This window comes from Telopea speciosissima, chromosome 4 (assembly GCF_018873765.1).
Source record: "Telopea speciosissima isolate NSW1024214 ecotype Mountain lineage chromosome 4, Tspe_v1, whole genome shotgun sequence".
In the NCBI taxonomy this organism is placed as follows: Eukaryota; Viridiplantae; Streptophyta; class Magnoliopsida; order Proteales; family Proteaceae; genus Telopea; species Telopea speciosissima.
The window spans coordinates 9239302-9255715 of NC_057919.1; the positions used below are offsets into that span (position 1 = coordinate 9239302).

At 40.2% G+C, this 16414-nt stretch overlaps 1 protein-coding gene across 3 annotated transcripts; it reads left to right on the plus strand.

The window, feature by feature from the left end:
- The first annotated feature begins 2438 nt into the window (after nucleotides 1-2438).
- On the plus strand, nucleotides 2439-14345 carry LOC122659645 (coiled-coil domain-containing protein 124). Of its 3 annotated transcripts, none has more exons than XR_006332522.1 (4): nucleotides 2439-3043; nucleotides 6046-6165; nucleotides 13926-14039; nucleotides 14087-14345. XR_006332522.1 is itself a non-coding variant. In XM_043854741.1 (3 exons), exons 1-3 carry the CDS (start codon nucleotides 2486-2488, stop codon nucleotides 13935-13937), a joined length of 690 nt encoding a protein of 229 aa, XP_043710676.1. In that variant the 5' UTR covers nucleotides 2439-2485; the 3' UTR covers nucleotides 13938-14345. The 3 variants fall into 3 exon arrangements, 1 of the variants encoding a protein (XP_043710676.1); XR_006332523.1 differs by having other exon boundaries at nucleotides 13926-14017; nucleotides 14064-14345; XM_043854741.1 differs by having other exon boundaries at nucleotides 13926-14345.
- Nucleotides 14346-16414: the final 2069 nt, after the last annotated feature.

Sequence of the window (16414 nt, forward strand, 5' to 3'; positions counted from 1 at the left end):
AGCAAATTGCTAGAGACAACTCTGGTCCTCTAGTTTATGCCTTGTGGCATGTTAAATGGAGTGACCTGAACCATTGATTGCGAAGAAATATCCTATAACAGCTAATTGTAAAAATTTTATGTTTTAATTCAATGGCCCACTATGTATTAAATAAGGCTATGTTTGGAAGCCAAGAAAAGAAAGAAAAAACATAATAAGACAAGAATAAAAAAACTCCACAATGATTGATTTATGTGCCTCTCTTTCTTCTTAAATTCAAAATTTGTAAAATTTTGAATTTTCTTTTCTAGGCTTCCAAACATAGCTTAAGGGTCATCTTAAGCGTCATGATGAAACAACAACTCAACCTTAACCCAACTAAATGGAGTTGGTTGCATCGTTCATAGCCGGTTGTATGACAGTGGGAGCTTTTGTTTCATTGAAAACATTGTAAATGTGGAGAAACATGGTTTTTGTTGTTTTTCAAATTGATGTTTTAGGTGTTTGTTTTATCCGGTTTGTTTTTATAAAACGGAAAAACAAACCGGGGCATCCAAACACTAGATTCCATTTTTTTATACCAATAGCATAGAAAAACACCAGTAACATGAAATAGAAGGGTTACCAATGTAACCTTAGTGTTTCTGGGTCGTAATTCTGTTTTTTTTCTTTTCAAAAAAAGGCAAAACGATCCTAAAAGTCCGTTAACCTTTTGGGATTGGTGTGCGCTTTATGTGATTACACTTTCATAAAAAAATTATCATGGTGGAAAAAAAAATCCTAACCTACGAAGTTATTTATTTATTTATTTATTTTTTATATTTATAAAATTATAATTCTGAGTACTTTGCAAATGATGTACCTATGACCTTTTAATTAATGCATTTTATTTCTGATTATCCAAAAAAATATAAATCTCTTACTCTATATACACCCGCACCGGTACAAACAAACAACTCCCCTACTCATAGGTTACCTCCCTCATCTTCATTATCTCCCTATGACTGTTAGAACGCACCCGGCATGCATTACACATCGTTTTAGGCCCATGGCCCCCATTCTCCATTGCGGTGTTTTATCTACCTCACAATGCGTACACCTCCTCCCCAACACAACACCACCACTCTTCTCCGGCAAGAAGGAAGCAATTTGGCAGAGACAACTCTGGCGCCCTAGTTTTATGCCAAGTGGCATGTTAAATGGGTTGAACCATTGATTGGGAAGATCATCATTGTTTAAGAATTTTTTCACCATTTAAAAAATAAAAAACAAGAGAAGATGGGTTATCTTGCTCTCAAGTTAGACATATCAAAAACCTATGATAGAATTGAATGGATCTTCCTCAAAACTCTATTTTAATTCTTAGGTTTCGACACTAAATGGATTAATCTAAAATCTTCCATTCTAACTTGTTCCTATTCCATAAATCTTGAAGAGAGCTGTTTCGAGTTCGAGTTCTTCGAATTTTCTCGAGGGCTCCGTCAAAGATGTCCACTCAGCCTTCACATGTTTATCATTATTTTGGAATGCCTTTCCAGACTACTTTAAGCCTATTGGGAACTTAACTTTTTCAAAGGTGTTAAAATTGTAAGAACAGCCCCTGATATCACTCACCTCTTTTGCAGACGATACCTTCCTGTTTTGTCAAGCAACAACTGACGATGTTCATAGTCTAATGGTAATTCTGAACCTTTTTGAAAATTTATCTAGACAACAACTTAATCTTTCTAAAAGTAGTATCTTTTTCAGTCCTAACACCCCTATCACCTCAGGTGAACTTACATGGAGAGGACCCATTCTCCGATTTGAGATGGCTTGTTTGTTTTACCCACGATTTTTATATTGAAGGAATAAAAAAGAAAACAAAAAGTAAGACAATCCGATGGCATACCTATAAAAAATGGACAAGTCCTCTATTATTCAGATGTGACACGTGTTTTAAAGGAAATATATTTGCAAGGTAAATACTCTGTACAGGCAGTTAATCCGAACTTGAATATAAATGGAGAAAAAATCCTCTACAATGTCTTAATCTTGCGGTGCATTGTAGTGCGATCCTGAGAATTAGACACGTGGAAGTTGCGACATCTAACGGTACTCAAGAAAAGAAAAAAAAACCTGCCTTGCATCAAACTCACACCGTTGGATAACGCTTTTTCCATGTGTTGAGCTCTCATGCCCGCAAGATGCCTGCACTGCAGAGCATTTTAATCCATGAATGGGAGGTAGAGCATCATCCGTCATGCATTGCGTTTGGCACTGCTAGAAATTTAGTGTGTTGTTTGTGGGTTGTTGCGTTGCTTCTACCAATTTTCACTCTGATATCTTACAAACCCCCCCCTCACCTCCACGAGTCCACTGCCCCAACACCCCTTCCCCGAAATAAATAAATAAATAAATAAATAAAGAAAAGACCACCTTCGGTCTTGGCAATCAAGATTTCAAGCCAAGATAGTCTTGGACGTTGAGAGAGGAAAAGAGGTGCACAGGCACAGCACAAGCCAAGATGCCGAAGAAGATGGGAGTGAATAGCAAAGCGGAAGAGGCTAGGGCACGAAAGAACGCTACGGAGGCGGAGCGCAAGGAGCGAGAAGTCCGAGAGAAGGAAGATCAGTACTGGAGAGAGGCTGAGGGCAACAGGTCTCGTGCTGCCAAGAAACGAGAGGAGGAGACCGAGAAGCGCGCCGAGGCCGCTGCCCGCAAGGCCGAGGCACGACGCCTTGCGGAGATTGAGGAGAAAGAACTGGAGAAAGCCGGCAAGAAGCCCGACAAGAAGGCCAGTCGCGTGTCCATCCCGGTCCCCAAGGTCACCGAGGCCGAGCTCCAGCGTCGCCGCGAGCAGGAGAGACTTCAGATCCTTCAGCGTGCTGAGGAGGCCAAGAAGCACCAGAGTCGTACCGCCGACGAAGAGGAGTATGAGCGCATGGTCCTCGTTACCAACACCAACCGTGATGATTCCGTCATCGAGGCTCACACCGTTGAGGAAGCTATCGCTCGGATTACCGTAACTGACAACCTTCCTGTTGATCGCCATCCCGAGAGGAGACTCAAGGCCACCTTTAAGGTTACCTTTCCTTTTCTTTCTTTTCGCTGCAATTTCTATCATTTTTGTGTCTCTCTCTTCTTTTTTTTGCTAGAATTTAGTAATTTTGCTTTGAATAACTCAGATACAAAGCTCTTAGGAAGAATTAATGAGTTAGATTTGTTTTCCCTGTTGCATCACTAGATTACTACTTACTAGGAGGATAGCTAGTTGATATTGGGATCCGGTCGTCTGTAGGAGGGTATATTATAATTAAAGTTCATCGTTTCTTCTTTTCAGTTTGTCTTGCTAATTCTTGGAGTAGAACCTAAAAAAAAAAAGCCGTTCACAACTTCAGAGATTTTTCTAGCAAGTGAGTTTGTTCTAGATTTGCTATGGAAAGTATCCGATAGGTCATCAAGAGCCTGTCCGTTCTCCACACGTGATAGGCTACTCTTATTTGAGAGGAGCAATGTTCCATGGCATGATAGTTTTACCTTTCTTCGTACTTCCCTAGAATTGAGTTCCACGTGATGGATTATTGATTGGAAGTACAAGGTTGTCTTCATAAAGTCTTTACTGTATTCTGATGTTTCAATTTTGCTTAACATCTTAACATTATGGCCATGGAATAATGCTGGTTCTAGAGAAAGATAGTTTCCTGTAGTTGTTGCAGTTCATCATCCTGTTTACTTCCGTACTTCATTAATTGGCCTGGCCATTGAACTGAATATGATTTGTCTAGTCAATATGCTTCTTTCTGTTTATGAATCAAATATCTCCATTCTGGTAGGATGAGGTTGACTACTAGAGCTCTTACCCTCCAGCCTTTTTCACAGTGTGTCTGAAACCTAAAATTTGATTGGGATGGAATCTTATAATCAAGTACTTAATCAACTTCATGTTTGTAGGTCTGCCTTTTGTTCCATCAGTTCATGTGCACTGGGTACGCCCTTTTTTAATTCATTTCACTCCCCCCCCCCCCTGTAGCCTGAGGGATAAACATACAGGTTGGACGCATACTAGCACAAGTGCAAGTTAGAGAAAAACGTCAAATGTGTATGCAAATGACTTGTCTGAATTATTATTTTTTTTATGTTGAATTGGGTAAAATTTGGTTTGTAATCCTTGAGTAAGATGCTTGATTTTCCTTGTCAGGCAGGAGCAGTCCTTTTCTGTTCATAAAGATAAGTGAATATACTTCTGTTTCCCATGGGAAAAAGTTTGCATCCCGAGTATCTGTCCATGCTCAAGATTTATGTTTCTATTTCCTGTTTATTCTTTCATCCCTCGTGTCATTTTGAACTTCCCTACCGACACATTTTCATTGAAGCTGAGTGCTAGATGGATGAAGAGGACGCGTGAGTGGTTGCAATGCTCTCAATTAATGAGCATTTCAATTTAGTGTTGAATTTTGCATACTGATTGAAGAAATACCATCGAAAATGAAGTGACTGTTGGCTTAACAACTAGAGGCTAATCCATCAGGTTTAATGTTATTATGATTGCTTATTAATAAATTTCAGTATGAGGACAAGAAAAGCTTTCAGCTTATGGTTGGTTGCTTTGATTTTCCTTATGACATTTCTATCCTGTTAGCCTTATTGCAACTCTGAAATGAATGCATGGTTCCTCCATGAAGTTGTTAAGTGGCTGCTCGAATTACCCAGTAAGCGCTGGGCACTCTATGATATGGGGATACCTCAAATCAAAACCCATGTAGATGAAACAAATGAGAGCAATTTGGGATTTGATGTGGTAATTAATCATTTTAAAGCTTAAGGAGTTTATTTTGAACTATAATTGGATACTTATTTCGGTTCAGAAAAGCCAGTAATAATTCACAACTGCAAAGGGCTTCATTCAAGAGAGTATTATTAGGTGTACTTAGAAAAGAGATAAATCTAAGACTAGGAACATTGTAATTTTAATAGAATTTATAGAAATAGGGGGCTGTTACATGTTAGGGCTCGGTAAATGGATTCAGGGCCTAATTTTTGCTGAATGAATATTGGTGGGGGGCATATGATCCGAAGTAGGTCTGGTGATCTGGTCTTCTTTGTAGAGCAACATAGCATGTTTTGAGAGTTCAGGCCTGGACTCTGGTCCTTGATGCTTCAAAATCTATTTGGCAGTTAATCCTCAATGAAGCATCTTAGTTGGAAGCTATGTCCAGACACCTTTATCCTCAATGTCACTTGCAATTGATTGATGTGGACCTACTGAATATCTCACTGCAATGCTTCTTAATAAAGTATACAACAGAATGGTTGTTCTTATCACCAATTAAAGACTGTGTTGAGGATTTTGCCGGTCCAAGTTTGTATATGAAGCATGGAATGACAAGAGCTAAGTCAGTCCTCATGCAAATTTTTTCTTTTACTTTTCATAACTAAATATTATATCCTAGGTTTATGATTATACTGTTGAAGTAAGAAGGGCCAAAAAGAGCCCAATTATATAAGTTGTAATTTGGAGCATGAAAGAAAGCAGTTGTGCACCTAATTACCTAGTCACACCTTAACAAAAATGTAAATTTATTAGGACTTTATAGCGTAAACTGCTTTTCAAGAATTAGCATTTTTTGCTTCCCTTGAAACAAATAATGAGCGTACAGTTAAAAATCCTGCCCATAGTTTCTCTATGATGTTGCTCACTTGAAGAGTGGATTTTCTCCATCCTGGTTGCGGGAAACTAACTCAATTGCTCCTAGGTACAGTGCGTTTTGGGCTTGAGTTTATTCATTTCATGAGTAAGGATTCTGGTAGTTTGTTGTTGGGTAATGCTGATATCTTCGGTAATTTTTTTCAGTGCAAGGGTAATGAGAGGGATTTTGGTTGCAACAAATGAGTCGTATAATAGTTTTTATACTACTTACTTTCTAGCTGCCCCCCCCCCCCCCACCCAAAGGAGAAAAAGCAATGGGTCTAATTAATTGCTCAACAATGCTGGTCAATTCCTTTTAGATCTTGGTCCCTGGCTTTGTATCTGTTGGAATTTCCTTCTTGTGGTACCTGATATTCTAACTTCCATTATACATATAGGCCTTCGAAGAAGCTGAACTTCCTAAATTAAAGGAAGAGAAACCAGGTCTCACTCACACCCAATACAAGGACATGATATGGAAGCTGTGGAAGAAATCTCCAGACAATCCTCTTAACCAGGTATGCTTTATAGCAGTGGATGTGATAACTTGTCTTTTTGTTCATTGTTGTTGACTGTTCATGAGTTTCTACCTTCTAATGCCTTCACTAAGTTGAGACCAATGCCTATTTCTGGCCACTGTCTAGGTTGGTTTCTCAGTCCCAGAGAAATCTCTAATGAAAATTTTGGCTACTTTTGAGTTGGGATTTTCTTTTAAAGAAATGTTCAGCGGAGGTCTTTGAGTGCAGCAGCGGAATGATATGATACAGATCAGAGGGATAAAAAGACCAAGTCGTACACTAAAGTGAACTTGGGAAGTAGTAGTGAGAAAGATATGCATAGTGATCCAGGGGAGTTCATAACATACTCCCGTAGAAGAATAAAGGCAAACAGGTCTTAGTTGCAGACATGCCTTAGTGATAAACATGCCTTTCTTATGTTCTGCCGGCTGGGTCCACCAGCCCACATCGTGGGCTTGTTTAATTAATTGTTTTAGTTTCTTATCTTGTCTATTAGATGGTAGTTAAGATATCGTAGATTTCTTTTCTTATTTGCTAGATGGTAGTTAAGATACATTAGAACTCTCCCACGATGGAGAGTCCCTTTGACTCGTTGTTTCAGTTTCCTAGTTGGAAAACTCAATTCTAATACATTGTAAGAGCCTAAGAGCTCTCCCACGTTTTTTGATGAAATAAAGATTTCCACTGCTTCTATGGAGCTGCTGTGAGACTATGTTAAGGGTGGGAAATCCTTGGGATTAATGGGATTCTGATCTAGGCCTACTGGTGGGAAACCAAAGGTCATATCCTTCCTGTCTATGCTTTGTTTTCCTTCTCAAAAATCTGACCCATCCATTAAAGTTGATTTTGACTTTGTTACTTGACCTAATTTCTGGTTTAGGGTTAAGGCGGAACAGAATTTGTGTAGCAACCCCATTTAGTTGCAAAAAAGTTTAGTTGAGTTGAGCTGTGTTCGGTTTTCAGCAATTTATGTGTCTACTAGTAATATCATATAACAAAAAATTGTCGAATGAATCTCATAAGCAAGTTTCATATTTACTCTGCTTCTATCCTCCATTCTAGTTGCATATATCAATTGAAGAAACAATAAAGAAACTGTTGATACTTCTCAAGCTTATATCTATTAAAGTTCATTATTGAAAACTATTGAATCAACAACAATAATGAAACTGTTGATACTTCTCAACCTTATATCTATTAAAGTTCATTATTGAAAACTATTGAATCAACAACAATAAAGAAACTGTTGATACTTCTCAAGCTTGTATCTATTAAAGTTCATTATTGAAATTATTGAATCAACAACAACAAACTCAGTCTTATCCCAACTTAATGGGGTCGGCTACATGGATCTCCCCAAAAAAAAATAAAAAAATAAAAGAAGAAGATGATGAAAGATAGTAAGAGGAAAGAGGCACAGCCCAGCACATCGGAATAATCGTAGCTAAATGGGGTCTACGACATGGGTCCTTGCACTCCAATTGGCTCTATCCGAGGTCATACTTGGAACAAGACCTAGACTATGCATGTCCTTCCTCACCATTTCTCCTATGGTCATTTTAGGTCTGTCCCTAGCTCTTTTAGCTCCTTCAATCAGAATCATATCACTCCTCCTTACAGGGGCATCTGTAGGCCTCCGTAGAATATGACCGTACCACCTTAAACGACTCTCACGTAGCTTGTCATTGATCGGTGCAACTCCCAAGTTTGCCCTTATGTGTTCATTCCTTACTTTATCCTTCCTTGTTTTTCCACACATCCATCTTAACATCCTCATCCCTGCTACACAAAACTTATCATTATGACACTTCTTAATGGCCCAACATTCTGCCCCATATATCATGGCCTGTCGAACAATAGTCCTATAGAACTTTCCTTTAAGCTTTAAAGGAATACGTTGGTCACACAACACTCCAGACACACCTCTCCACTTCATCCCTCCTACTTTAATTCTCTGTGAAACATCATCTTCTATGTCACCTTCTTTATTTATGATTGACCCCAGATATATAAAATAGTCACTTTGTGGTATCTCTCTTTCCTCAATTTGCATCATATCAGTATCCATCATAGTGTGACTAAAATTACACCTCATATTCCGTCTTCGTTCTACTAATCTTAAAGCCTCTTGTTTCCAAGGTTGACCTCCAAAGTTCTAACTTAGAGTTAATCCCTTCTTTTGTCTCATCCACCAAAACAATATCATCGGCGAAGAGCATACATCATGGGACCTCGTCTTGATGTTCTTGGTTATATCGTCCATGACAAGTGTAAAAAGGTAAGGACTTAAGGTTGAACCTTGATGTAATCCAATCGTAATTGGGAATTACTTGCCCTGACCTCCCACAGATTTCACACTAGTTACCACACGCTCTTAAATATCTTTAATGACATCCACATATTTACTTGACACCCCTCTCTTTACTAGAACATGTTGGATTAAATCTCTAGGGACTCGATCATAGGCTTTTTCCAGGTCGATAAAGACCATATGGAGATCCTTCTTACTATCTCTGTATCTTTTTATGAGCCTCCTCAATAAGTAGATAGCCTCTGTCGTGGATCCCCTGGCATAAAGCCAAATTAGTTAATCGAGATATGAGTCTCTCTTCTCAAACGGCCTTCAATAACCTTCTCCCAAAGTTCCATAGTGTAACTAATTAGCTTTATGATTCTATAGTTATTGCAACTTTGAATATCACCTTTATTTTTGTAGACCGAGACTACAATGCTTCTCCTCCATTCATCTGACATCTTCCTTGTGCTCATAATCTTGTTAAACAGGTTGATTAACCAAAAAAACCCACAACTTCCTAGGGATTTCCAAGCTTCTATTGGATCTCATCTGGGCATGGTGTCTTGCCTGTTTTCATCTTTCTTAAGGATTCTTTAACTTCCCCCACACTAACCTTTCGTACATCTCTATGTTGTGTGGTGTCTTGTTGAGAAGTGTAATTGTCTGGTCATATCTGTTTAACCAATCTCCATTTAGTAGCTCACAAATATACTTATCTTACCTCTTCACAATGTCTTCTTCTCTTCCCAACATTCTTTCATGATTACCCTTGATACACCTCACTTGGTCGAAATCTCTACACTTCCTTTCTCTCATCTTAGCTATCTTATAGATAGCTTTTTCTCCCTTTTGTATTTAGGTTGATCTAGAGATCCTCATATTTCTTAGCCCTAGCAATCCCCACGATCTTCCTAGCTTCGTTTCTAGCAGCATTATACTTCTTTTATCCTTTGTTTCCTTAGTCATTTGCCAAGTCTTAAAACACTTTCTTGGCCTTAATAGTTGTGTAGACCTCTTCGTTCCACCACTAAGTCTCCCTAGGGACATGACAACTACCCTTTGGTACCCTCAACACATCTTTGGCAACCCTCTTCATACAGATCATCATTTCCTGCCACATCACATTGTTGTCTCGTACAAAGTCCCACTTCTTTGTTTGACCACATTATCAGTAAATGTCCTTAGGTACTCCCCTTTTAATTTCCTCCATCTCATCTTAGGGTGCATAGGTTCTCTCCTCCTACGCGTCTGGGCACTGAGACACATATCCATGGGTCACCAGCCTATGTTGGGTTGTTAGGCTCTCCCCAGGGATAACCTTACAGTCCTTACATACCAGTCTCTATGTCTTTCTTGTTAGGAAGAAGTCAATTTGATTGGTATGAATCCCACTTTTGTAAGTAACTAAGTGTTCCTTTCTTTTTTCAAAGAAAGTGTTCACAATGGATAGATCATAAGCTACTGCAAAGTCAAAGATGGAGGTATCATTCCTCTCCCCAACCCCGAAACCTTCATGAACACCTTCATAGCCTCTACAATCGCTCCCAACGTGACCGTTCAGGTCACCTCCAATAATAATCGACTCATCCTGGCCAAACCCCTGGACTAAATCATCCATGTGGTCCCAAAATTGGCGCTTACTACTTTCATCCAATCCAATTTGGGGTGCATAAGTGTAAACGATATTGACAACCTCTTTCTCCAACACTAGTTTGATGGATATAATCCTATCATCCACTCTTTTGACCTCCACTACATTATTCTTTAGATCTTTATCCACTATTATACGCACTGTTTCTATTACTTTGGTCTCCCGTAAACCACAGTTTGAAGTCGTCCAACCTTTTAGCTTTGTTACCCTTCCATCTTGTCTCTTGGATACAGCTATATTAATCCTTCGTCTGCTCATAACATCTATAAACTCCAGGCTCTTACCCGTTAAGGATCCAATGTTCCAGGAAGCTAATCTAATCCTACGTTTTTGGGCTGGCATAATTCCTCTCACTTGCCCTTGTCTACTTATCACCGTGTTCGGACGTCGATGCGGCGCGTTGCCTACGGGGGATGCCCTAGAAGAAAGAGGACAGAAAGACATGAGATCAAGAAAAAAGATTTAAAAAAAAAACAAAAACAAATGGATCCATGCAGAAGGTGATTGGCGTGTCCGAATATACTAAAGTGCCGGCTGCCAACCTGACGCACCCCTATAGGAAAATAAAATAAATAAGTTTAATTATTAGAAGAATATAGACAATGAGTTCCCAAGCATTAAATATTGGGATAAGAATATAACCAAGGCAGGGAAATGCTTAGGCATCAGACAATGAGAACCACGCACATAGTACAAGGCAAAAATATAGAGAGATATATTAATACTTCCAGGCTGGTATCTCAAAATGCAGCTAACGGAGCAGCCAGGCAAAATGAAGTAAATGGATGCCACAAATGGTGCAAACGGAATATCTCACATCTCACAATAGGTTTAATTAAATTAAAATAACCCCATGAGGTCGAAGGCCAGTAAAGTAAAGTGCGAAACAGCACAACAGGTCTATATAGTGCACTAACAATAAGTAAAAAAAGCAAGCAGTGATGTAGCAAAACACAGGTGCAGCAGTGCAGCAGTGTAATAGAACAATAAACAGCAAACAGGGTGTTAGAATAATATAAAGCACGCAAGGGGTGGAATTAGAAGCAACAATGTAGAGAATAATATATATCAACAATGTAAAGAACAATATATAGCAAAATAGGGTAATAGAACAGTGTAATAGAAGCAGCAATGTAATAGAACAACAGCTGTAGCAGCAATGTAATAGCAAAGCAGGGTAATATACAGAAGAACAGGGGAAAAGAACAAAACACAGCAAAAAACAGAGACCCTTCACAGCTGTAGCAGGGCCAGCAGTTACCAGAGTTCAACTAGTACAGAGGCAGCCACAGTTAAAATACCGGACTAAACACGACAGCAGCCACGGGAGACAGCATAGTGATGAACTGTTGCGAAGTCGGGCTCGCCGGCAAAAGGTTATAAGACTATGATCGGGTGTGGGGGGAAGTTGAGGCTGAGAGTGGGGGTGTGGTTGGCGGTGGATGGGAGAGAATTGTGGATTGAGGGGAGTCGTCTTTGAGAAGCAAAAGGGGTTAGAGATAGATTCGCTGTGATAGAGCTAGTGGCTGTGAGAGAGAATCAGGGCTTGGGTAGGAACACTCAAGTTTATGTGAGTGATGGGGGAGACAGAGAGATCCTCAGGAGATGTGAATGGTTGTGGGATAATCAGAGAGTTGTGTGGGTGCGGGGTAGCTGAGGAAGGGATCATGATTGGAGAGCAGAAATCAGAGAGATAACCGGGTCGAAGGAATCGGGGTTAAAGAAGATATCGAGCTCAGGTATAGGATTCAAGACCTGTGACGCTTGGGTTTGGTGGCGATAGTCGAGCGTGGGGTTGCAACAAAATCAGGGTTAAGAGATGATGGTGTAGGACTGTAGGTGTTATCAGCGGTAGGGGAGACTCAAGATTGGAGAAGTGAGTTGTGGGTTTGGAGGTGAGCTAGTCGCGAGACTCGGGTATAATTGTGGGTTTGCGCGAGGTAGAATCGGAGAGGGATCGTGGGTTTGGAGTAGGAAGAATCGCAGGTTGGAGAGAGAGCTGTCGGGGGTAGGGGTGCTGTGATGCTTACCTGGTCTGGGGTTTCGTCCCTGAATTTCACTGGACAACCAGGTCTCGTATACTTGGAAAATGACTCACTGATGGAGCGATGGGGCCTTTGGAGTGAGCGAGTCGCTCACCGGTACCCCTGGATTCGCCTGAGGAATTTCTGAGCAAAAGTGACAGATAGTGCGAGGGAGCGATAGCGAGAGACTATTAATCATACTTTCCTTCGTGAGACTACTAATCATAAAAGCATTTGTCAGAATGTTTTTAATACATGGAATTGGCTTCCATATTGACGAAGGTTTCTTTTAAGACAAACAAAAAGAAGTAAAAAAGGAATTATTGAGATCCCATGTTTGGGGAAAAAGATTTTCTCAGACTGTCCAGAACTAATTATTATTTCTTTCTAGTGTAAGTTTATGGTTTGTCAAAAGGAACCTCCCGAAGATTTCATAGCCTATGTATAAATAAATCCGTAGTTGTCTGAAATTAAGTAAAGATCCCTCTACCTCAGTTACAATCTTAGATGGTAGGATCACAGTGACAGCCAACATACCTCTTGGTGCTTAAGGGTTGATCTGAAGCATAGTTGTCAAGAGCGTCCACGCACCTTGGGCACCTTGGATGCCTATTTGGTGTCGACATGATTTTGGTCCTTCTCCTTGGGTCGCCTAGATGCCGTGACAACTATGATCTGAAGGGTGTATTCCTATCAGATCCTTAATCGGTTCTTTCAAGAATCAAGAAGACTAACATAGAGTTCAGAATTTCAAGAACCTCTGGTCGGTGTTAGCTGTGAAGCCTAAAAATTGATTGCGTAGAATTGGAATATTTTCTCTACTGTTTTTGTGGGCCATTAGACTTGGGCAGTTGGACCATGATTGGATGCCCAGAAGGTAGGCCTGAACAGCCTCTATCATTCTACAGAGAGGAGGCTTCTGAAAGATGTTGGGACTAGTGAATGGACATTTCGTTTTGAATGGTTGGTCGGTTTGAACTGGAAAGTTAGAACATCAGACCACAGGGCTTTCAATTTCATGTCACATTTAAAAACTAATGAGGGAGGATATTTGATTACGAGGCTCATAAACACCTTAATCACCTGCTTATTGGGCCTAGTTGTGCTATCACTGGTGCATCTTACTTTATCCGATCAAACTATCTGGATCGAAGGACTAGACCATCGGAATTTCATGGCAAAGCCAGGGAAGTCTTGAAACTGGCCCTAGAATTAGAACATTGGACTGATGCAGGTTCATTGAAGTTAGCTTTCAGTGATAAAGATATGACAGTTGAGTATTGGGTGCCCCAAATGGGGAGTGGAAAATAAAAATTTTCCACGGTAAGATCAGAGAAATGACATAGGTTTCTTAACAGGGAGAAGTTTCCGTGAAGTGAATGCAATGTGATGAAATTGAACCATATGAAACTGTTAGTGGCACTCTATTTAGTTATACGTTTAGAAAGTCTCCATCTATTGAAAAGCAAAGGTAGTACTAAATGAAGCAAGTGGTAATGCCTGTGGATTGTAGCAGGATTTGGGAATGTTGGGCAGCAAGTATTAGCTTGTCTGGAGGTACTCCCATAGCTAAAATTTGTTGGTGCAGTAATGAAGGATGCAAATTCTTGCTATACATCCACAGGCTTGTAGGGACTCTCAGCATATGATTGTTTTTAAGGTGGGATAATTTGTTTCAATGCACTTGACCGACGGATACTTCTCATCAATTGCTTCTTGTGACTGGTATTATGTTTCATCTTATCTGTATCTTAACGCTTGGGGCTCACTGAAGAATTGTGATTTGCAGATTACGGAGTGATCTTTGTAGCATCTCCAATTGGAATCAGCTTCCAATTTATACGTTGGTGTTTCTATCTCAACATACTACTACATCTATGTGTTGAAAGTGTTAGTAATCTCCGATATACACACTACTGCATCTAAGTGTTGAAAGTGTTAGTAATCTCGGATATATTCTAGATTTTTGGATCTACAGAGTGGGAAATGTCTGACCCTTCCTGTTTGCCTGGATCCAAGGAAGTCACTTTTGGTCCCGTGGTAGTTCTGTCACTTTCTTGAAATAATTTTACTACTTTACACCGAATCTGTGCAGCCAATAATTGCTTTCAGTAGGGTTTACATATGGAGTAAAAGGATAGCATGAAATTAGTGATAGGGACTGTTACTCTTGGCTGATTTTGTTTTGTAAGATAACCAACTTTTATCTCCTGATTGGAATTTGAAAATGCAAGGCATTGTGGCCTTGATTGTAAACATCCAAGTTACCTCCCCACCCTCTTTTTTCCTGGCATTATGGGGGTCGAGCATCAATACTACAATGAGCCTGAATGACCCGATGCCTGTGTCTGTTAGCAAACATTGAATATAACAATGTAGATATGATTAGTGGACTAGTGAGCTCTTATCTAACTGCATATTTCAGCTGTTTAGACAAGAACTATGAATGGAACCATCTTAAGTATCATCATTTGTTCGTCATTTGGTGGCATGCTTCTGATATTTGATGCTACTTATATGTAATAACTAATAAATGGAAGCTTTTCTGGGGCTGGTTGGCCAGGGATAGTGGCACTACCAGTCTTCTCCCTCTTGTAATCTATAAGATTTACAGTCGTTTTTCCATTGATGAGATTTTAGGGTAGTGTGTGGGGAAAGGTAGAAGTGCATCCCACTACCAGTATCAAGATTTCCAGGACTTGAAAATCTTATGGAGAAAGCTGCGGGCTTTCTGGCATTTTCCCTACTGGAGGCACCCTGAAGCCAGGGCAAACAATTGCATAGGTAGGCCGAAGTAACAGACAATTTACTCCTAGTGAAAGGTGAAGGTGCTCCAGCAGTAAGGACCTTGGTCTGTCCCTCTGTTGGTAGCGAGGTCATGGGACAAAATTCAACTGTCACCCTTCTTATCCTCTATCAATGTCTGTTCTCAGAAAAGGGAGAGTTTCCCCACCGATGAGCATTTTCAGGCGTTGGAGGGAGGAGTATTAAAGGAAACCCTGACAATAGGGGGTGTATGGGAATTTCAAAAGGGGGTGGTAGAGTAACATGGGTGGGGATGTGCAAAAGTGACATCGACCCTGGCGTCTGGAGGATCTTTCCCCCCTCAAGACAAATGAAGTAATAGGATCTCATACTAGGTCTGGACAATTCTCATCTGTTGATGGAGCTTCCCTCGTGAGTAGTCAGTCTTAAACGGTCCTAGTTCAGTCATTCTAGGACATTTCTCATCTGTACCAGTGCGGATTCCCAGCGATCCTTTTTCTCCGCCAGGTCCTCACTGCTAGAGCGAGCAACCTTCTTTTATTCAGAACCTCATGCACAAAGAAAGGAATCGAGTCCTCACCATGGCGTGCATTCCCCATTGGAAACAGGATAGCCCACGATTGATTCTGATCGCTTCGTTGTACATTTCCTACCATAACCTGGTCAGGAGAAGTGACCGAGACGCAGTGGTCCATCGGCGAAGACTCGCCGGTGGCCATCACGGCTAAAGAAACTGAAAACTTGAAATTGTCTTATGTTCGCAGTCAACCTCTTCAAAAGCTTCGACGGGTAATAAAATCTAGGTCGTTGTTTTCGTTGGATGCAGGGCCACGTCGTGCACGTTAGCCAATGAAAGCACACACGGGGGACAAAAAGGGGGTGGAGTTTCCGTCATACATGGGGGCCTGATGGTCATTCTGTCCCCTATTGTGTGTGGGCGTGGCCTCTGGGTCCCACACAAAAAGGATTTTCCCTAAAAATCTATATCGAAAAAATTTTGTTGCTAAATTCCTACTACCTGGGTAGCAGCAAAATTTTGTCCGATATATACTAGTGATGCGGATCCTTCACTATTAGTGGACTTGCACTTATTCACAGAGTCACAGCCAGCGAGCATAAGAATACCTAATTTAAGGGTGTCAAAACCAAATCGAAATCGAAAACAGAACTCGAAATCGAGCCAAAGTAATTGAATCAAGCCGAACCGAATTAAGTCGGTTTGGTTTTGATTATGATATATGGTATTCTAATTTGGTTCGGTTCAATTTCGGTTTCATGCCAAAACCCATCGGTTTGAACCGAAACCAAACCGAATAAACACTTAATCCAAAGCCATGTCTTTTAATTTTTTTGGTAACCATATCTAATCAAATGACTTTAAATATTTTACTTTCCTATGTTTTCTTTGTTTTTTTGGTAACCATCCAACAAAATGACTTTTCATGGGACAAAATAAAAAACTTTACAAATTTTCTTTGTATTTTTAGTAACCATCTAACCGAATGAGTTTTC